At 37.5% G+C, this 24,125-nt stretch overlaps 1 protein-coding gene across 1 annotated transcript in view; it reads left to right on the top strand.

The window, feature by feature from the left end:
* Positions 1-24,125, top strand: part of LOC132381178 (leucine-rich repeat-containing G-protein coupled receptor 6) — a 317,117-nt gene that overhangs the window by 278,306 nt on the left and 14,686 nt on the right. The window contains exons 8-14 of the mRNA XM_059950470.1: positions 1,509-1,580; positions 3,906-3,977; positions 6,867-6,935; positions 7,151-7,222; positions 14,993-15,058; positions 17,121-17,192; positions 20,573-20,644. Of these exons, the coding sequence (XP_059806453.1) occupies positions 1,509-1,580; positions 3,906-3,977; positions 6,867-6,935; positions 7,151-7,222; positions 14,993-15,058; positions 17,121-17,192; positions 20,573-20,644 (495 nt within the window). The remainder of the gene's footprint in view (positions 1-1,508; positions 1,581-3,905; positions 3,978-6,866; positions 6,936-7,150; positions 7,223-14,992; positions 15,059-17,120; positions 17,193-20,572; positions 20,645-24,125) is intronic.

The raw sequence follows: 24,125 nt of genomic DNA, 5'->3' as shown, positions 1-24,125 counted from the left end.
GGAGGCCATTCAGCCCATTGAAATTTGCAGGGCTTTTGACACCCAGTGCCAATTTACTTAGTAAATGCATTAAAATACAAAACGTATTATATTTTCTCAAACAATATTGAGCATCCATGATTACAAGTGCTGCAAACCTCAAATGTTGATGCAAGTCTTAATCCTGTTAAGCAGAAGACCTATTCTAGTGTTAGAGCACACTGACCTGGAACAGCAATTCCTTCAACATGTTAAATGTGCCAGAGACTGTCCATCTTAAAATCTGTAAATTTGTACAACCCTTGCCAGGGATGCCTAAAATTGCTTGGCAAAGGTAAGTGGTATTGGCTGCTACACCCACTCCACAGCCATTAAAGAGAAAATCTCATTCAGAATGGTGTAGTTAGTTCTAAGGGCTGTCAATTTAAATGCTGCATAATGCCAGGATGTTGGTATTTATTTATTTATTCATCCATCCATCCATCCATCCATCCATCCATTTATTTATTTATTTATTTGTTTGCGTATTTATTGAGATACAGTGTGGAATAGGTCTGTCCTGCCCTTCGAGCCATGCTGTCAACAATCCCCCGATTTAATCCTAGCCTAATCACAGAACAATTTACAATGACCATTTAACCAACCCTATGGTACAGCTTTGGACAGTGGGAGGAAACCGCAACACCCTGAGGATGTCACGGGGAGAACATACAAACTCCTTATAGGAATTGAACCTGGGTCTGTACCGTGAAGCATTGTGCTACCTTGTAAGTTGCCTAGACCCAAAATATGAGGCACTGGGTGCTACTGCAAAGAAATGCTATTACTTTGAATAAGTACAAAGCAACAGATAAATCTCTAGTCAAAATAGGGTTGGGGAAACTCACACAGAAGAGAGAAACCAAGTGATGGAGGAGTTGAAGAGTTGTAGTTCTGAAAGAGAACCAGTTAGTAAATAATATCAGAGGGTTTTACCACAGTGGGTACATACAGTACATTCTCTAAATCATGTATGTGTATGCAGTGTAAGTGGGATTATGAAAGCATTGTTGGGTAGTAACTGCCCCATGCTTTTAAAATCACTATTTAAGTTCTTTCAACAATAACTTTGCAACAGAATTTCTAGGCTCACTTTTCTTCAAAGGGAATGAATTAAATCTTCGAAAGAAGTATAAATATAATGCTGGGAAACTAGAATGATTTGCATTTCAATTGTGTCTTTTGCATATTTCTAATATTCCTACACACTTTGTGGCTAATTAAATGCCTTTGATGTATAGCTGCTGCTGGAAGATAGGGACAGCAACAGCTGAATTTGTTCACCAAATGGTCTCACAGATAGCAAAGGAGTAATGGTCTGATGATATGTTTGGTTGATGTTGATTAAAAGGTTAAAAAAGCAAGGGAGCTATCATTGGCACCCTGGATTTAATGATAAAAGAACAGATGAAATCTTCCATAAGGTAAAATGATTTCCACATTCATATGAATGGTTTAACTAACTGTGTGCATTTCTGTTTGTATTGTAGCGGATTCCATAATAATAATATCAAAGCAATCCCAGAAAAAGCTTTTGTTGGAAATCCACTACTTCAGACAATGTAAGTATAAATATCATCATCTCCTATTCATTGTTATTTATTCTGTCTCAGTGTTTCATTTTGTAACAGTGCTGAATGCAAAAGCTCATCTGGAAATCCAGCCTTGGGCCCTGCACCACCAGGTTCAGCAACCCTTAAACCATTGGGCTGCCGAATCAAAGTGGATAACTTCACTCACTTCAACTCTGAACTGATTCTACAACCTGTGGGCTTACTTTTGAGATCTCCTGAACTCATGTTCTCGGTTTTCTTTATGAGAACGAGTAAACGCAGTAAAGAGATCCATTCAGCTTGGGTTCTCACCACTGACCTGTTGCCAGTGCAGTTTGAGGTGGGCTTTACATGTGCTGTAAAAGTCTACTTCTGTGTGAAAGAGCTGTGGACATGCTAGTTAGCAGAATTTTCTTTGCTTAGCTGGGTCTTGCTCCTACTTGAGTGGCCATGCATGTATGAACTTTGAAAGTTATGTAAGTGCTTATTCGTGTGAACATTACATAGCTTCGGCTATCACGACATGCTCAGGTAGCTCTAACACCAGGAAATGAAACTGAAAACTTGCATATTTTCTTTGAAGATTGACTTTTTTTAAATTACAATCTGAATGTGTTGCTCTCTATCGCAGAGTCACAAAGTCAACAGCATAAACACTGGCCCTTCAGCCCATCTGGTCATGCTGACCACAGCGTCCTCCCTACTGGTCCCAGTTGCACATATTCAGCCCATTACCCTCCAAGCCATTCCTCTCCATGTACCCATCCAAATGCCTCTCAATTGTTGCAATTGTTCCTGGTCATCCCCTTTTTCTGGTGGCTCATCCCAGGGACTCACTACCCGTTGTGAAAGAATTACATCTCAGATCTCTTTTAAATCTCTCACGGCTTGCCTTGTATGTATGCCCTTTGGTGCCCATCTGTCTGACACCCAGGACAGATCTCATTTCCTTCAACGTAGGGCCATCAGTCTCTAACATCCACATAAGAAAGCAGATGAGGCTTCAATTTGATGTCTCAGACAGAAACACTTCACTGCCTTGGAATGTCAGCCTAGCTTTATGTGTTCAAGTATCTGGAGTGAAACTTAAGATATACACTCAGCGGCCTCTTCATTAGGTACACCTGTACACCTGCTCTTTCATGCAAATATCGAATCAGTCAATCATGTGGCAGCAATTCAATGCAAAAAGCACACCAACATGGCCTGGAGGTTTAGTTGTTGTTCAGAGCAAACATCAGAATGGGGAGGAAACGTGATCTGAGAGACTTGGACCGTGGAATGATTGTTGATGCCAGACCGAGTGTTTTGCCTAACACAGAAACTGCTGATCACCTGGGATGTTCATGCACAACACTCTCTGGAATTTACATAGAATGGTGCAAAAAAAACCAAACAAAACATCCAGTAGTCAGCAGCTGTGTGGACAAAATCCTTTTTATTTAATAAGAGAGGTGGGAGGAGAATGGCCAGACTGGTTCAAGCTGGCAGGAAGGTGACATTAACTCAAATAACCACCGGTTACAACAGTGGCCTGAGCATTTCTGAAGTGGAAGGCTACAGCAGCAGACCTTGAACATAAAGAAATGCATTCAGTGGCGGCTTTATTAGGTATCTCCTGTCCCTAATAAAATGGCCACTGCGTGCATAAGATCATTTTGTGATCCAAAAAATAACTTAGCTGTGGAATATTTTTATTATGGACTGAAGAGCATTTGAAACTGCTCCATACTCGGAGCTAAGTTCATGGATCAACAATTAGCAGATTAATGTCTGCATTTGGCAGAATGAGGGTGTGAACATAACTAAATACCTCTAAGGAATATGCTTTATTTATTTTTCTTGGCAGAAGTAGCCCTCTACACCTAAGAATTATATCTTGATGCAAGCTAGACAATACTATGTCGTTGATTATTCAATATAAATAGAATCAATTTGAATATAATATATATAGATTCTTTACTTATTGTCACTTAAATATTTTATATAAATGTCAGCTTAATTTGTTTTGAACATACCACTTTGAAAGAGCTAACAGACAGCTGTTAATCACGGGTGTGCTGATGCCATCTAAAATTAGCTCTTACCCCTATACACAAATGTTAGTAATAGGTAAAGAAAACTGTCTGCCATCATCTGTTCAAACTGCTAACTAAAACATGTGGGTTTCATGTCAGATTGTCTGGCTGGTTTCAATTAATTCTGCGGCAACTCTCATAGGTTTTGTTAGTGAAACCGATTCTACACTATGTTCACATGAGCATGGCAGATGTGAGCTTTGACACTGATTGATGTAGTATGAGAGCTAATCTAAACAATTTACTTCCTTTTTAGTCATTTTTATGATAATCCGATCCAGTTTGTGGGGAAATCAGCCTTTCAGTATCTGCCAAAGCTTCACACCTTGTAAGTATGAGCTGAGCCGCGTGTTCAACTTCCTAACTTTGGAATGCTGACCCAGTAGCTTATGTAATTGCATGCTTGACTCCTAATCAGACTGTAATGGATCCGAGTTTTGGGTGTTTCCACTGGAATCTATTAGGCTTGGCGATTGAGTCTAGTTCTCTTTGGTCTCAACCGATGAGCTATGGAATAGTATGTCAATCAAAAGGTTGACAATTGAACGTGTGCCTCCTCCTGCCATTTTCATGTGAACTCTGATATTGTCTGTAGAAAAATTTGTCGCACAGAAGCTGTACAGGTCTGACTATAATGTATATATAGTTGAGAATAGCATCAGAATCAAGAATGTAAGAATAACTTTAAAAATAAGTGTTACTATTCCACTCTGCCTCTATTGGAACCAGAAGTCAGCAATGCTCACTTTTTGATTGAGGGCACCAATGCTATTAAAGAACTGAAGTTTACTTGTTATATTCTGTATGAAGATATTGAGGCAGCACAATCATTGAGGTTCTTTCAGCATGTAGGAACCTAAATGATAGTTCCACATTAACACTTCAGAAGTTTTATGCAGCATCTGAAAAAGTGCAATGCTTTTAAATTTTATTGTCAGATTTAACTTGCAGCATGTGAATAATAACCAGGGAAGAGTAAATTACTCATATTTGGTTTTGTATTTTGCACATTCCCGTGGGTTATTCTGCTTTCATGCATTGCTGTGAGGTAAGGATATAACCAAGTGTTACAAGGATACAACCATTGTTGGTAGAATCTCAGATAAGAGGGTGTACAGCAGTGAGATATGCCAACTAGTGGAATGGTGCCGCAGCAACAACCTGGCACTCAACATCAGTAAGATGAAAGAAAGAGCTGATTGCGGACCTCAGGAAGGGTAAAAGACAAAGGAACATGTAACAATCCTCATAGAGGGATCAGAAGTGAAGAGAGTGAGCAGTTTCAAGTTTCTGTTGCCAAGATCTCTGAGGATCTAACCAGGTCCCAACTTATCGATGTAGTTATAAAGAAGGCAAGACAGCGGCTATGTTTTATTATCAGTTTGAGGAGATTTGGCATGTCAACAAATACATTCAAAAACTTCTATAGATGTACCATGGAGAGCATTCTGACAGACTGCATCACTGTCTGGTATGTGGGGGGGTGGTGGGGGCGCTACTACACAGGACTGCAAGAAGCTGCAGAAAGTTGTAAATCTAGTCAGCTCCATCTTAGGTTCTAGCCTACAAAGTACCTAGGGCATCTTCAGGGAGTGGTGTCTCAGAAAGGCAGCATCCATTATTAAGGATCTCCAACACCCAGGGCATGCCTTTTTCTCACTGTTACTATCAGGTAGGAGGTACAGAAGCCTGAAGGCACACACTCAGTGATTCAGGAACAGCTTCTTCCCTTCCACCACCCATTCCTAAATGGACATTGAATCTTTGGACGCTACTTCACTTTTTTTTATATGCAGTATTTCTGTTTTTGCATGTTTTTTAATCTATTCAATATATGCAATTGATTTACTTGTTTATTTATTATTATTATTTTTATTTTATTTATTATTTTTTCTCTGCTAGATTATGTATTACATTGAACTGCTGCTGCTAGGTTAACAAATTTCACATCGCATGCCAGTGATGATAAACCTGATTCTGATCCTGATTCTGAATGGAAATTATCAATTCATTGGTTCTTAAAGAAGGAAAGAAGCAAAAGTTGGTGTTTACATTTTATGCTGCTGACCTCCAATTACCTTGAAGTACTTTACAACTAATAAACTAATTTTAAAGGATTGCTATTGCGAATGCCAAAAATCTTGGCAGTCAAATTGCACAGAGCAAAGTTTCATAACTGTCAATGCAATAAACAGTCAAATGAAAAGTTTTGGAAAAATTGGCTGAGGGATGAAGGTTACCAGAGACAGTGAAATGCCTACATTTGTCTTTAGAAAGTATGATGGGATCTTCTATTTGTATCTGATGCTATGGATGGAACATTGGTGCACGAATATGCTCTTGATCACTCCCTCTATAGGCATGGCATACCAATGTATTCACATTGTGTTCCACATGTAATCCATGGAACTAGATTTCAGAGGTGTTTCACAGTAGCGTTGCAGTGTTGTGGAGTTTGGAGTTCATTTCTGGCGCCATCTGTAAGGAATTTCTATGTTCTCCGGTGAACCACATGGGTTTTCTCTGGGTGCTCTGGTTTCCTCCCATGGTCCAAAGACATACTGGTTAGTAGGCTACTTGCTCATTGTAAATTGTCCTGTGACTAGGTAAGGGAATAGGTGAGTTGCTGGGTGACACAGCTCATTGGGCCAGAGGGGCTTTTTCCCTGCTATATCTCTAAATAAATAAGTGTTTACACTGCAATATTGTTCAGGATGTGTAAACAGGTGAAAGCAACTTTCTATACTATCATTGCATGAAAGCAATGCCAGTGCCAGTGCCAGGGAAGGTCAGTTACAAAAATTATAAAGTTGAAGGCACAACACAGGAGTAATTGTGTGTGTGTTTGAAAATGCATTTTTAAATACGTAATGTAAATGACAAGAATTGTAAACAGTAGCGTACAACAACTCATTAAACCTGGAAAAGGAGAAGCCTTCCAGTAATAAATTGCACGAATATAACCAAGCAGAGTGGACATATGAAGTATATATGGAAAATATTTAAAATATAAATGATACAAAGGATATACAGAATTAAATTCACAACCCATTTTCTTTAACAAAATTATGAATATATTTCAAACAACATAGAAGGCATAGTATAATCACTTATTTTAAATGTTATGGGCCAATAACTGCGAACTGTGATGTTATGTCAGACTTTTTCTTTTAAGTAATGCATGAAGAAAGTAATGTGTTTTCACTGTCAATTCCAGGTCACTAAATGGAGCAAATGAAATAAAGGAATTCCCAGACCTTAAAGGAACAACCAGCCTGGAAATACTGTGGGTAGCAAATTTATGTTTATCAAACTTAGATTCTGAATGAACAGCAGGCACTATTTTGCTGCAATTATTGCTCTTTTCTTTTGCTGGCATTCAGTCATCACAAATTATCCATTACATTGTCAGTTCTGTCAGTAAAAATAAGGGTCATGTACTGAGGAACTGCTCGCATGCCTTCCTCCAAATAATAGCATAAATTTTCTGCTTCTGGACAGGACTTTGACTCGAGCTGGAATAACCTCACTTCCCAGGGGACTCTGCCAACAACTCCCAAATCTACGAGTATTGTGAGTATCGTTTCATTCCAGGTTACACATGAATTCATTAATAACTTTCAGTAAGTGTTCCAACAGTTCTGTATCAAAATAAATCAGAAAATGGAATGATTGATAAATAGAAACTTGGCTGAAGGAAGCATCTTAAAATTTAGTTTTGTTCTAAAACTTAAATTTTATCTTAACAACATATGTAATACAATTTGTCCTATCTAAGATTGCCTGATCTCCTAAATTATATTTACCCTTCTGAATAGCTTCTGGGATGAAATGAATAGGGTCATTGATAAGTATAAAATTCAAAGCTATTGTTTAAACAATGTATTATATCTATAAAATATGCTCCATACCTGTTTTACCATGTATATGATTTAACTTTAAATGTATTATGTTACATGTACACATAAAATCTAAACAAAATAGTTACGGGTGAACTATGATACAATCCTACTCAAATCTTGCTTTAAAATGCAAGTGCTAGTCATGGGTCCTACCTCAGTCCTGAACATGTATCTACCTTAAAGAGCTTTACATTGGTTATTTACTGGATAATATATTTCTGTCAAATAGTTTATTGTAATACTTGCCTTTAAATTACACTTTGAAAAAATGATCATAACATGCTTTTATATTAAATATTTATGGACATACAAATCAATCTATGCATGTAAGATATCTTATATATTTATATGTATTGTGGGGCAGTTCCATGCTGCATTGGATCCAGAGTAACAAATATTTTGTTTTCCTTTACACTTGTGTACAGAAAATGACATTAAACAATCTTGATTCTTGAATCTTAATACTTTAGGTGAATACAGGCCTTATACACTTAATGTTAAATGAGGATATCATCATTAATACATTTCATGAAATAGGTCATTTTGTGGCAGTGAATGCAGTATAGAAAAAATTTCTATAAGTTACAATAAGAAATTTGAAAATAAGAAATAAATAGTACTAAAAGAGAGCAAAATAGTTGGGTTGCATTCATGGATTCATGGTCCATTCAGAAATCTGATAGCAGAGAGAGAGAAGCTGTTCCTAAAATGTTGAGTGTGCAGCTTCAGGCACCTGTTGCTCTTCCCTGATGGTGTCATGAACTGAAGGCATGTCCTGGATGGTGTGGACACTGTCAATGGCACTGACCTTCAAAGCTGAAAGTAAATCTATTATCAAAGTACATATATGGCATTCACTTTCTTGCAGACATTCACAGTGGTACAAAGGAACAACAGAATAATGGAGAACTACACACAACCATCTCAGACAAACAACCAATGTAGGAAAAAAGACAAACTAAGCAAATAATAATACCAACTAAATAAATAAACAATGTTTAGAACATGAGTTGTAGAGTCCTTGAAAGGGAGTCTATAGGTTGTGGAATCAGTTCAGTATTGAGGTGAGAGAAGTTATCCATGCTGGTTCAGGAACCTGATAGTTGAAGGGTAACTGTTCCTGAACTTGGTGGTGTGGGACCAGTCTTAACAGCAGATAATAAGTTGACTGCAAACCTGCCAAAAAAATCAACACGATATGATTAAGAGACCCCTTCAAATAATTTAAGCTGTAAATTAATCATTCATGGCAGCGAGTGGGTATAAGCACTTTGTTGTGATATTCAATATGCACAAAAGTTAAGTAAAATATAGAGCTTTTATACACCATCAATCAAGGGAAATTTGATCAAAACTGAAATGTTGACATAGGAATTGGAATGAACTAGATGATTTGTATTGCGGCGTGAAAGCTTATCAAGCACACTGATGTGAGTGGAAGGAATGCACATGCTCCAAGAAACAACATTTTGCTGAGGTTATCACTAGCATTTTTTCAGAGAATGCATTAAAAAAATAAATCTGCCTAAACTGTTGCTATAAAACCCTTAAATTTTAAGGTAATGTTTTATATAAAGTCATGGACCACCAAACAAAGAGAGCAGCAACTACCTTAAGATCTACTTGTGGTCTGACATTTCTTCACAATGCGAATGATGAAACTGTCTTTACCCAAAATTTTATTTTATTATTAAGAGTATTTTGTATGTGCATCTGAAATAGTATCTTCAAAGTTTTAAATATCAACAAATGTGATAAGAATTGCACATCACAGCAAGATCCTCACGTTGTTTGAACAGAGAGATCTCAGGCTAATACATCAGATAAACAGCTGTCGTAACACATCATATCTTGAGCATAAATGGCATATATAATGTTCTCACTTCATTTTTACTGACAGTGCATCTTAATGGAAAAGAGATTATTGCAGTGGTTATAGACATAAAGTAAACATGTTCATTTCTTTTAACCCTCGGCTGATTTTTTCCTGCATCCCGTTTTCTGGTTCTTAGATGGCAGCTCAATAAATTGCTTCAGTGGCATTGAATGTGACCAACTGCAAGCAGTGAAAGAGTCCAGTGCCCACTGGCCCACTTTCAAGTGGGGGCTATGGAGAACACTCAAAAATAAAATCCTGGAGTACATTTATCCCTAAATCCAGGGACGTTTAGGCAAGTGTAACAGGCCTGAGATCAGCCAACTCATCATCATCACACAATAGAATAATTCTTCGTTCTTGCCCTGCACTCTGCTTCACACTGGACAGTTCACCTGCCAACTTAGCTCTTAAAGTAGCGTGCAAGAAAATATTTTCATGTCATTCACCCACTTGAAAGAGTGCAGCTGAAGGTCATCAGGTTTAGGTAATCAAGTGATTGAAATATTTAGCATTCATCAGGCTGAAACCTTGTGATTAGATTATATTAGTATATCAAATATTTTTCTTTTAAAACTGTTGGCAGGAAGTAAATAATTCCCCATATATGACATTTTGTTAATATATTGATATGTTCTTTAACAAAGAAAAATATTTGGTAAGTTTGCATTATGCTGATATATTTTGAAGTATACTAAAGCCAATAGTGCTTTAGTTCTGGCAATCTCAGCATGAATACAGTATTTTTCTGTGACAGTAATTACCTGCCACTTGTGTGATTGCCTTATATCACTTATGTAGAAGTTGTCACAGTTTTATAAATAACACTTAAATTTCACTTTACAGTGAAGAACTACTCCATCAAAATCTGTCCTGAGAGCGCCCTTAATGAGCAAAATCGTTCCAAGACATTTCACACAGATGAAAGCAGGCAACAGTCAACACCCAGATAAAAGAATTATTAGGCCAAGTTTCAATCAGTGACAAAGCTGTAAGGGGAATGGACTTTGTGGAGTGGGTAGAAGAGAGGGCTTATCCTTTGTAATGGTAAAGTAAGGTTTATGAACCTCATTCCGGAGGCTGAATAGGAGACAAAGATGGCTATACATGAACACAAGAAATACTAGAGATGCTGGAAGTTCACAGCAACACACACAAAATGCTGGAGGAACTCAGCAGGGCAGGCAGCATCTATGGAAATGAATAAGCAATTTGTGTTTGGGACTGGGACCCTTCTTCAGGACTTGTTCCAATTGCAGAGGATCTCAGTTTTAATCTACTTTAGTGCTGCAGCAAAAACTGAAGACAGATTCGCAATTTAAGTTGTGAGAAATAATTCAAGGAATTTGGAAAGGGAGGTAAGTTTGAAAGGAATGGAGATAAGTACCTAAAGGGAGCAAATTATTTACAGCGTCTTTTAGCTTGCAAGCTGGAAAGGAATTTGGGTAGTCAGCAATTGAACATAAAAATAGCTGGGTTAGGTTGCATGACTCCTCAAATTAGCTCAGACATTCAGTAAGATTCCGTTTTCAGCCCAAGATGTTAAATTGTTCTCTCTTTCCGTATAGGTGGCTGACCTGCCAAGTGTTTCCGCCATTTTCTTCTTTGCTCTGCCATTCAGTCAGATCATGTTTGATCCAGTGTTGACCTTAGATCCCCTTAAATCACAACCCTGCTATTAACTAGAAATCTGTCTACTTAGCCTTGAATTTGTTGAATGATTTGGTCTTCACTGCTGTCCAGGTTAGACTGTCCCAAGGATCATAATCCTCTGAGAGAACAAAATTATCCTCATTTCCAACTTAAGCGGACTACCTGTTATTTTGAAAGGTGCTCTCTGGTTCTATGTTTGCCCACATACGGGAGTGTCTTCTAAACTCTATCTAAGACCTTCAGGGTTTTAGTATTATTAATCCCAGTGAGTATGGGCCTTAGCTGCTCAACTTCTCATCAGAAGTCAACTCTATCTTCCTGGAGTCTACCTGGTGATTTTTCTCTGAATTACTTCAAAGCATGTACATCCTGCTTAAATAAGAATATCAAAACTCTTCACAGTCTTCCAGGTGTAGTTTCAACAATGTCCTCTTCTTCCCTACTTTTATCCCAACTAATTATTTTCAATAAAAGCCAAAATCTACTTTCATTAATTAGTTATTATATCTTCATGCCAACAAAATGTACGATGTTTGTATTTTGTAGGCAGGACTGTTAGATCCCTCTGAAAACCAGCACTGACGTCAGTTAAATATTATTCTCTCTTTTATTCTTCCTACCAAAATGCATAACTGCACACTTTCCTCCATCTGCCAATATTTTGTCTCCTGCTTAGTCCTATGATATAACCTTGTACAGAGTCTTTGTGCCTTCCTCCCAACTAACTCTTCCACCTGTCTTGGTAATGCCAGCAAATTCGGCATCAGGGCATTCGACATCTCAATTTAAGTTAGTGGTATAAGTAATTTATAATTGAGGCCCTAACCCAGATTCCTGTGCCACACCACTGGTTAGAGGTAGACAGTCCGAATAAGATCCATCGGTATGATTGATGTCAAAAGAATAGAAATTGGACCTTGTTGGGCTAGTTTGTGTTCAGGAAGTGATCATTAAGGTACAAGTGGTCAAGGACTTGTTCTCAGTAAATGATCACAAAGTGGACCAACTGAAGTTACATTCTCTCCCTTTTCCACATTGTCTCCTTCCTGCCTGGCAGTTTTCACTATATCTTCTCAATATTGGCCATGGAACCATTTCCTTAAGTCTCAAGGTTATCGTCAAGGGCATATTTACCCAGCGTATAAGTGCCAAAAATGTGAACAACTCCTGTGGTGGCAATGATACAGTAGCTGCAAGCATTGCAAGTAGCGCTATATGGAATATCTTAGCTAAAGTTTTTATGTGTTATTCCAGAAGAGCACTATTTTTTTCCAACATCCTTTTTTGCCAGTTTTCTTATGTTTCGGAGCCACCTGACTGGGGTTAGCACTTTATGCATTTCCCATTTAACACATCAAACTAAAGGGCGATATTATTTTGTGCATTCAAGAGTTGATGGAGCATTCAGAATTTGAAGATATGGACAATCAGCTTGAATGTTACCTTTGGTCCCACCAGACACAGTTCTCACCTGAGTGAATCCAAGTAGCATGCAACACCAGCACACCCGGTACACCGCTTCGATAGGCAGGCCAGACCAGCTGAGGGTAGTCAGCACGTCTCATACCCTGGTGAGATAGGGACATGCCTGTCCTAGCATGTGGAGTCAGCTCCGGTGGCCTGGGCAGATGAGGTCTACAATGAAATGCAATGGCCAGGAAGGAGGTTCTATAAGACTACATGGAGAGTGGATTGCATGGTGAGGCACAGAAGAACCAGGGAAGTTCACAGTTGTGATACCTACTTGTCCCATTGGACATGGACTTCTGAGGTTGAGAGAGTGGAATTGCCCTAGTCAAATGGCTTTTCCACTTTAAAAACTCCCACACAGGTTTCCTATCATCATCAGATATGATGAACAAGCTCTAGTAGTATTGGTAGTGTTCTAATTTGTTCAGTATTCACTTAAATGCATAATTTGTTACTCAGTTAAGTAGTTGTTTGTCTTTTTTACACCATTTTTAACTATTTCTATGAAGCTTTGCCTGATTGGTGTCGCCACTCTCTTAGGCCAAAATGTACCAATATGTCCCACTTTACCGAAATCCTCTGTTTTTCTCTAAAATTATTTTTGTAAACACTTATCCATTTTCATATTTCAGTTAACTTTTTGGGTTCACTTCTATCAAATTATAAATGTGAAAACTATGCTTTGACTCCAAGTAAACATACTTGATTTTAAAGCATAAGGACAAGATGTTATAATCATAAAGTATATAGGACAAGGCTAACAACTAACTTCTATGATAATGCAAGTGTTTGATAGACCATCTGTTAAACACCTTTATTGTACATTAATGCTATTCACAAAGAAGAAAGTAACTCACATTCTTATTGCAAAATCCATAATACTCAAGATAATGATACCTGGTTGGTCTTTATGGAGTACAGTATAGATCAAATTCATCACACTATTGTCCATATCTTTGTTAAATAGGCATTTTTTGCTCAGTAAGGTTTCTTTTGTGAGTGTGTGCATCTTGATGCATTTGATTAGATTTGCTAATGTAGTTATTATTTCCCCATTATTGGCTGGAAAACTTGAAGTAATTCCCCCAATTCATCTCTTGAATTAATGCCAATATATATGCCAAAAATGGTAAGAGAATTTGAGTTGTGAAAGTATGTTTGGTTCATCTTAACTCAACAATTTAGAGAGATTCAAATGTCTTAACATAGCACACAATTATTTCTTCAACAGACTCAGGAGCTTTCCTTCTATTTACTGATTGATAGAATCATTGTGTTATACTGCATGTAAATGGGCCCAATATGTCCATGCTGACTAATGTACTGCTTAAGCTAGTTTCTTTGACCCATATCCTTGAACCTTTCCTATCCACGTTCCTCTCAAATGTTCTTATAATGTAGTTGTATCATCTCTAGCTCTTCTCCCGCATCTTGTCCCATATACAAACCACCCTCTGTGTGAAGATTTTTCCTCTCAGATCTCCGTTAGATCTTTCTCTGGTCAACTTAAGACTCTGTCCTCTAGTGTTTTATTTCCTAATCTTGGAAGAAAGAGTAACCCACAGTTAGTTTTGCTGGAATAACAGTCCCAGCCTATCCAGTCATTCCTTGTGACTCATGTTCTCCAGTCTTTCAAACATCCTATGAAGACTCACATGCCCTTATACTTGTTTTTGGCTATTATATCAATAATCATGAAGAGTATATGTGACATATTTCTCCATCCTTTATGCATTATTTAACTTTCCACTAGAAGTGCCTTTCCTATTGTTATATCTTACAGAATTGCTGTAGAATTTCTGAGCTATCTCCCAATCCAATTTGACATTGTGTAAAGTAGAATCTAAGCTTCTGAACCCAGTGTTATCTGAATCACTTTTCCCCTCCCCAGTCTGATGTAACTTTTTCAAAGTGCTAACTGGAGTAAATTTTCAGCTTAATGCCTTGATATAAATCAATGTAGCTCACTATTTCATTGAAATTTATTTACATTGTTATTCATTTATACTGAGTTTTACACACAAGATGATGTTAATTCATCAATGTTAATTAATTTTGACTAATTTGTATAGCAGCCTGTTTTGGAGGTTTCCATTACAAAACTGATCTCTAAAATAAATGCATTATTCAAAATTCTTATTTACATTTCCAGTTTGACTGATGTTTTCCTAAATAAAGTTCTACCTATAAAGTTCTGAAATGTCTCCTCTTGTCAGCTGATTTACTCTCCATGTATCTGGTGCTGGAAATTACCTCACCCTTCCCTCTTCTATGCATGTTATATGACCGTTTAGTTTCAAAATAAGTTCTCATTTAGCTCATTCCTAAGCAGTTAAAGAACACAATTTTGAAATTCACAATAACTTAAATTTATACAATTAATTGCAAACCAGAATTAAATAAATAATTGTTTCTCTCTCTTTCTTTCTTTTTTTATTACAGGGAATTATCATACAATCGAATTCATATATTACCAAGTTTCCACAATTGCCAGAAGCTTGAAGAAATGTAAGTTCTTATATTTCATGAGTAATACTGTATATTCTGTAATAATCTATGCTGTATTCAATATTCTTGTTAGGACGAACATTTCATAAAGAAGCTTTATTTGTCCCTGCTTCACACCAATACCTTGCAATGTTAAAAATCTACTTTGCAGTCCAGAATGCTAGAACATTTATATCCCACGGTTGAGAGCACCTAAGAATGCAAGGACGGTATTGATTGTCTAAAAGTTACGACGTTAGCCTACAGAAACAGCTCAAGGATGAAACAAGACCGAGGAAGGAACAATCCATCAATTCATTCTTTCCTGACCCATAACTTGCCATTCTGTAGAAGATCTTTCAGGCTTTTAATAATTTCAAGTAACTAATGTTCAGTCAGAGTAAGGAAGATCAACAACCTAGAGTTTTTCCTTTGACAAGTGACACCCAACAAGCTTCAAAAATTTATGAAAAAGACTGGACAAAAATTCAAAGTGCGATAGAATTGAAATACTTATTGAGAAAAAAACAAGTTATAACAATCTCCAAGATCAATGTTCATTAGTAAAGTGGCAGTAAAAAATAGAAAGAAGAACAAATTATGAATATCTAAGGTCTATTAATGCAGAAAATTTAATGTCTGAAAGTATAGGCCAGAAACATTGCCATCAGCCATTGAACAAAGCCAATTACAATCAGGCTACCCAGCAGTAGCTCTCTGAAGATAGGGTTGCACCACTGGTTTACTGAGCTCTGCGATATGAAAATTCAGGGAACAGAGTTGAACTGATTGAGTTCTTGGAGAGGCATCTGCATAGATAGGGAAATCATGGTAGCGTAGCAAAGTTACAGCTCAGAGTTTGGAGTTCAATTCTGGTGCTGTATGTAAGAAGTTTGCATGTTCTCCCCATGACTGCGTGGGTTTCCTTCAGCTGCTCTGCTTTCCTACTGATTTACCAATTGTTGGTTAACTGAGTATTGTAAATTGTCCTGAAGCTAGACGAGGGTTGAAAAGGTGGACTGCTGGGTGTGCAGCGGGTTGGGCTGGAAAGGCTGTTCCGTGCTATATGTCTAAGTAAATCAATCAATGAATAATTCAGATATTTAATACTGGATCAAGCAGTCGTCCAGAATTTGGAACCAACAAGTCACTTTTTGGATGGTAACCAATAAAAGAGGCTGCATTTGTTTGGATACATTATAAGAAGCCAGCACTCTGTTCCAGCATTACAATTCAAGGTAGTATAAAGAAAACGAGAGACATCCTCAAATATAGCTGGGCAATCACTATCAAAGTCGGGAAAGAGCCTCAAGTGACAATGTGAAACCAGCCAACGCTAATCAATTCAAGACAATACACTGTGCCGGACTTGGAATCAAGCACACACAGGACTGCTGACATTTTCTTGCTTGCATGGTTCCAAACTCAGGATTCTCAGAGAGAAATAGAAGAGCTGTTAGGCACTGCCTACAATTCCAGTGGGGAGAAGGTGGCAAATCTGACAGCTTATCCTGCACTTGGTGCAGGACCAGTGCCTCTTTTCATTGGAATTGAGAGGAATGGCCGTAAGGTTGCAAAGAGATCATTAGGATGATAATCACAATGTAAGTGACCTCACTGTTATTGGTCAAGAGAAAATGGAGTCAGGCTGCTGTTCCCCTGGTGATTCTAAGCTAGTGGACTTCCCTGAAGGGTGTCAGATATCAGAGGAGAACAGAATCAGCTTGGATTTTAATAACTCACATAACAAAATAGCCTGGTGACCTGATCTTGGGTTTTACATATAAAGAAATCCCTCTTGGGTAAGGTACCAGATGGTGACTGGTACCCAAGGAGACATATCCCAGCATGGGTCAGTGCCCTCAGGCGGAAATTGGAAAAGAAAACTGATTCAAAAATCAGATAATGGCAAGTTATCTTCTGTTTAACATTAAGCCACTTCATGAACATTTGATACAAACCACTTCCGTTATGTTTTGTCTTTTCTCATGCCAAAATGATTGATTTTTTTCTCCCTCTCTGTCCTCTGAAGCAAGAATGATGTCTTGAAACCTTGATCTCATTGTACTGTTTGTCTTTTCAGTGGCCTACAGCACAATAGAATCACTGAAATCAGAGCTGACACGTTTCAACAACTAATGGCTCTACGATCTCTGTGAGTAGCATTTTGCATTCTTTCCTGAAGCAAACCTCCCCAATGAAGTTGTACTGTTCTACTGATAAGATAGAAACCTGATTCCAGGCACCAACTTGGAACTCAATCGCGCTGGCAGTCATATAAAATAAGATGCTTGTGAATGCTCTCAGTAGGTGTAGCGTCCATTGCTCTTGTAACAGATGTTTTCAACATTTGATATGAGGGCAAGAAATCGCATCCTAATACTGACTTCAGTTGTGTTTTGTCAAGGCTATAACTTACTTTGCCTATAGTCTGCAATAAACAGTCATAAACAATTAGATAAGACAAAAAGATTATGCCTCCAGCATGAAATACCATAACTTGCAGCAGTAAATAAACTTTGTTCATAGTGATTTGCTTCTTTTGTACTCATTGTCCTGATTCAACAAGCTCTGTGGGAAAGTGACTTTTTCTCACAGATGTAACCCTCAGTTACAAAACATTAACCCTTAGCAGACAATAGATCATCTGCATCTTATGTTACAAATCACCAAGCCCTATTAAACTGTTTCACTAAGTTTCTAAAATTATTCCTTATATATTTCATATGATTCATGTAAGCCCAGACACCATTCAAAGAACACAATCCAGTTTATGATGACCATATTATAACAAAACTGTTTTCCCCCCTTAAAAGAAAAGTGAAGCACTTTATTTGGAGCAATAAGTAATTCAAGAACAAAGTCAATTTATCAGACATAATCCACTCATAGATATCACTTATTAGTTTCATGGTTTCTTAACTATGAGATCTCCATTAGAGCTCAATCCTATGTCAATTACGTTAAACTGGCAGAAATAATCTTCAATAATTAACCTATAAGCTGCAGACCTTCATTTCCTTTGAATGGGACTGCAAACAGAATGGAGATAATTTTAAACACAGGGTTCTCTCATTAGCTGCACACATGGCAAAGACCTGACCATTGCATGACGGAGACAGGTTGGGTAGTATTGCTGAACACTGTTGTCAAAACCAGGCTAAATTGTAGTGTAAATTTATGGTGTTTTTCATTTACAGAACACCCAAGAATGGGTAAGAGGACTATTCTCATTGCAAAATATTTGCTGCTTCCATCACACAATCATGATTGAACAATGTTACTTCTGATTGCAATGAAAACTAAAAAAAAAACATTATTGTAGCAACTTCTTATTGCGTTACTTCTCCCCAAGACCATGTATTAGAGACTACCCAAAGAGAAAGTAAGAGACAGCCTGGATTGTTCAGTGATAATTCATTTATTCTGAAAGTACATAGGAACTGGTACATCACTAAATAAATTTTCAGGATGATCATATTTTGGATCAGGACTCATTTATTTGGGAAAATACAGTTTATCACTTTACTGCATCAAGGAACAGGCAGTAACTCCAATTATTTTTTACACATGGATTCGAGAAAAAAATGATTTCAGGCCTAATTACCTGAAATGTAAATCTTCATCTTGTATCGAAGGTGGCTAAATCACAGGTTCCTTTGCAATCACCAAATTGCCAACTTCTGACCTCCACCCAGCCATTGAAATGGGAGGTTAATTTTCCTGATCCCTGTGGTGGTAGGTAGCTTCCCATTTTTGTGATCTAGGCTCTTCTGATAATTATTGGTGCAATTGTATTTCTAAGGGGTGACAAGATCACAGGAAGAATAGTGGTTGCTGGGTCAAATTGGTTATCTATTAAGGGGGTGAGAAATAAGTCCAATAGATGTAAGACTGGAATGAGAAATGCAGGGAAGAGTGCTAGCTGTTAGGGAAGGATAGTGATAAGCAAACATCCGGAATAGGAGGTTTGCCTTCTGAGGAAACATGCTAGGCTTCTATCTGCTTAAGTTCAGTAGAGTGAGAGTGCACTTGACTGAAGCACAGTAGACCCTCAACAGTCTTTACAGAGTGGATGTGGAGAGGACTTTTCCTCTTATGGGAGAATCTCACATTGAGTGTCAGTCTTTAAAATCAAGAGGTAGTTCCTTTAAGAGAGATAAAGGAATGTGTTTCTATTAAGGTGTCATGATCCTTGAAAATCTCCTTTTCAAAGAGAGGTAAAAACACGTTCTTAGAATAATTTTAAGAGAAAGGTGGATAGAGACTTTCTAAGCAAATAGATGAGAAGTTACTGGGTATAAAAGGTTTGATCAGATTCACGATGATCTTATTGAATGGCAGAATAGGCTCAAGGGATAGAATCGCCCATATCTGCTTCCAATTCGTATGTGTGTCTGTGCTCAGTGAGGGTGATAATCATGCAATGTAAAGCTGGATGAGTGGTTATATTTTTGCATATCTATCATTCAAGATGTTTTACAAGGATAACCAACGTGTTGCTCCCTATCTGTGTCCTTATTTGGGATTTGGTACTTCTGAGACCACTTAAAGTTCAAAGTAAATTTTATGATCGAAATACATATATGTCACCACATACAACCCTGAGATTCATTTTCTTGTGGGCATACTCAGCAAATCTATAGAATAGGCACCATAACATGATCAATAAAAGATCAATCAGAGTGCAGAAGATAACAAAATATGTGAATGCAAATATAAATAAAGATTAACAAATAACAAGAACATGAGATAAGGAGATAAGGAGTCCTTAAAGTGAGACAATTGGTTGCAGGAACATTTCAATGATAGGGAAAGTGAGTGTCATTATCCTCTTCTATTCAAGATCCCAAGAAAAGATGCAGCTGAGAAATGTCTGCTAGGTTGACCAAGTATAACATACTGTAATTCCATAAGGCCATAAGACATGGAAGCAGAATTAGGCCATTTGGCCCATTGAGCCTGATCTGCCATTCCATCATGATTGACATACCAGTGGAAGTGAGTAACTTGACCTATCTATCTGCTGATAATCAATGAATGGCCTCAGTCCAGAGCATGCCAGGTCATTTGGTAAACAAAGAACAGCAAACTGTCAGTGGACATCCATTCAGATGATCAAGCGATTCATTTCATCTCATTAAAGTCTGTGAATGAAAAAATCATTATGGTTTGGAATCAATCTACATTGATTTTCTATGTTTTGTAAAAGTCACATGGTTTCATAATGTGCTATTATAACTCAATGATTTGCAGCTGGTTATCCATACATTACATTACAACTACCAACCCTAATTTTCTCAGGTGTCCTTGTGGTATTTTGATTAAGGGTAATTCAAGAGAGAGTGACAATAAAATTAATCTTTAATGATCAAAATCCAGCAAATTCTTGACGCAGAATTTAATGAAATATTATTCTATTCTGCATGGAAGTATTACTTAATTCATATATTTACTGAGAATTGCATTGAAAATAGAGAATCTCAAATTATGTCTCAGATCGTAAACTGATAAAAATATTTGTTTCTATTCCAGGGATCTTAGTTGGAATAATATAGCAGTCATTCACTTTGATGCCTTTGCCTCATTACGATCATTAAAAAAATTGTAAGTATTTTCATTTACTGTTACTTATAAAACACAGTTCTAGCTGAATAACAACACGTGGCCTTACTCACAAGCTCACAGTATGTTGTGTACAAAACTTAATATCATTTCAAGTAGCATTCCAACATGCAAAAATGATCTTTAATACAATCATATTATAAAATAAGTATTGCAACATTTTCCATTTCTCCTCTGGTGTTCCTCTTCTTTCCATTTCTCACAGGATACACTCTCCTCTCCAGTCAGATTCCTTCTTCTTCTTCAGACATTTACCTTTTCAACCTATAACCTCCCACTTTCTCATTTCATCTCACCTGGCTTCACCTATCACCTTCCAGCTTGTACACCTTCTCCTCTCCCCCACCCCAACTGATTCTTCTTCTGGCTTCTTCTCCCTCCTTTTCCAGTCCTGGGGAAGGGTGTCAATCCAAAATGTCGACTCTTTATTCCTTTCTATTGATTCTGCCTGACATGCTGAGTTCCTCTAGCGTTTTGTGTGCTATTACAATATAGTGGATTCTGGTTAAATGGGATGCATTGAGGCCAGTACATTTTGGCCCAATTAAGTGGCTGTCCTAATCAACCAAAGTTTCACAGACTGTTAAAAAAAGACAAGCTACCATTTAACTGAGTTACAAATCATTCATTTAAGTAAAATACTGTACAAATTAGAACACTGTCAATCCTACTGCAGTACTATAAAACTGTGTATTAATCCCTAATAGTTATCAACAGAGGAATTCATCCAATTCATGCTGCTATGTACAGTATAGGGTGTCCAAGGAGGGTAGCACCTCTGGTGAAAGAGCTTGTGATTTTCATGCTGGGGCGGCTCACTCAACTTTGATCCCCACCAGATATGCAGCCCTCACCTGTGGCTCCTAGTAACTGCAGGCCACAGCAGCCACACCGGAGTACACTGATTCAGTAAGTGGGATAAACCACAGATGAGGTGAGCCAGTGGGCTTTATATCCCTATGAATTAGATACATGCCTGTTCTAGCAGTGAATGGCCAAGAAAGCGGTTCTGCAACACTTCATGGAGAGTGAAGGGCATGTTAAGGTACAGAAGAAGTCATGGTTATTCACTACAACTAAGGAAAACCCCAGTTTGTGATGACTATTCATACCACTGGAACTGAATTTCTGAAGTCGAGAGAGTAGAACTGTCCAAGTGTAACGATTTTACCACTTTAAAAACTCTCCCATACGGATATCACTATCATCATTGGATCTGACTATCACTATCACTATCATCATTGACTGCAAATGAACAAAATCAGTACAGCCACCTAGTGCAGATAGTGAAATGCCTTCATACAATGTTTTCAATAAATGCATCCGCCAAATCTTCATTTTCATTGTAACATTCAAGATGATTGTTGATACCTTCAAATTCTTCGTAGTTCCTAACTTGCTGAAGTAATGCAATCATTTCATCTTCACTCCTAGCTGTTTCTGGCATCACCATGCCGGAACGCTTGAAACCTCAAAAAGCAGAACAATTCTAAGTTGTCTTACTGCTTATTTCTTGCCAACTATCAGTGACAAAAATCACTGCTTTTTGAACACAAACATACACACTGACGCCATTTAAAAAAACTGTTAACTCTAAGCACGGTATAGTGTCTAACTGCCTCAGAGCAAGCATGTGACATGTGACTGATAATAGGCAATTCAAATAGTTACAAACTGTTCAGCAACAATCTCCTGCCCTAATTAAGCAGCATAGTGTTCCAAATAAACAAAATGGATCCCTGCTGTTTTCTTGGTTATCTTTCGCTCTTTAAAAGTTGTCCCAAATAAGTGGCTTCTCCAATTAATTGATGGCTCAATTAACTGAAATTCACTGTATTCTTATGACTGCTTGTCAAGTTAGAGTAACAAGTTCAGCAATTGGCACTTCCAGTAATTTTTTTGTCATCCAGTAGCAATTTTTTTGCTCTTTTATATAATCTGGATCTGTCAAGCATTTCCATGTACTGTTTCTTGAATAAAATCAATGCATTGTTTTCAAGTATCCTCCATGACAAGTTGCCCTGATATAATGAACTATGTAATCAGCAATAAAATTGAACAGTAGCAGAAAGATATGGAATTCATTTCCATATCATCTAGAACTGAAAATGGAATATTTCAAAATTAAGTCAAAGCAGCTAATGGTTACACTATTTTTTTCAAAATTTGACTCATTCACTGAGTGACCATTTTAAGAGTGATGAAAGTGGGCACTACTTCAGAGAAGATAATAAACAAATATAAATATTAATTCATATTTATGGCAGTCATAGCAATTCAGATTAGATTACTTTGAGGACATCTGTTTAGAAATTCATTCGCAATGAACACACTATATACTTACTACATGCTCACATCAGCATGTTGTACATTACCTCTAAAATTTATACTATTTTGGCATAGAGGAAGCTGCAATCATCATTATTGCTGACAAACTGAATTTCTCTGCACCTGTATTTATTAGCTCAGATATACGCAACTTGCCACTTTTACTTCCAGATATTTATCATTTAACCACTGAACTATAACATCGGTTTTAGTTTTATGCTAATTGGAAGCAGTAACATAACAAATTACAGGCATTTTCCATATATGAAAAATTAATGTCCAGGCTATATACAGCATTTCCCATCCTTTAATACATCCAAGTATTCATTTATAGCTTATTGTAAGAGGTCATTTTTGATTAATAATGTTTAGGGAATCCATGAATTCTTCTCACATGGGTTGCCTCAGCGTAATAGATTTCACTTTGCTCCCCCTCTACACTCCTAACGCTCCTTACTTTTCATATTGTTGATATTGCACACATGGGGACACATAAAAAGGCATAGAAAACAATAGGAGCAGTTTAGAGATTATGTAGCCTTCAGTAGGTGTAGAGTGAGTGTATCACACTGCACACAAAATCTTTGCTGAGGAATTCAAGTTATTATGAAATTCAGATTAATAATGATGAACTCAACCATTGCCTGCAACATGGCAGCTTTCCTCGCTGTGAAACCAGTAACTAAATATGGTAAAGGTGCTGAAGGTGGGAACCAAGGAAAGATGTGAAGCAAAGGGCAAGGATTAACTGGCCTGGATGCTGCTTTCATGGGCTCAATTTTTACCTCATTAATCCAAACATCCAAATTTCACTTTGAAAACAGCATAGATATGTCCCAGCTAAGCTAACAGCATCTTCCTTAGAAACACATAAATTAGGAGCAAAGGAAGCCATTTAGTGCTTCAGACCTCTCTACCAAATAATGAATTTGATGATGATCACCAAATACAGTAGCCTGTTCCTGCTTTATCCAATATCCCTCAATCTCATTAACATTCTATCTAACACTTTCTTAAATGCTTAATGAATTAGACCATAAGAAATAGGAGCAGAATTAAGCCAGCTGGCCATCGGGTCTGCTCTGCCACTTCATCATGGCTGTTCCATTTCCCCTCTCAGCCCAATCTCCTGCCC

Source organism: Hypanus sabinus, chromosome 25, assembly GCF_030144855.1.
Source record: "Hypanus sabinus isolate sHypSab1 chromosome 25, sHypSab1.hap1, whole genome shotgun sequence".
Lineage (NCBI taxonomy): Eukaryota > Metazoa > Chordata > Chondrichthyes > Myliobatiformes > Dasyatidae > Hypanus > Hypanus sabinus.
This window is presented reverse-complemented; position numbering and strand designations above follow the sequence as displayed.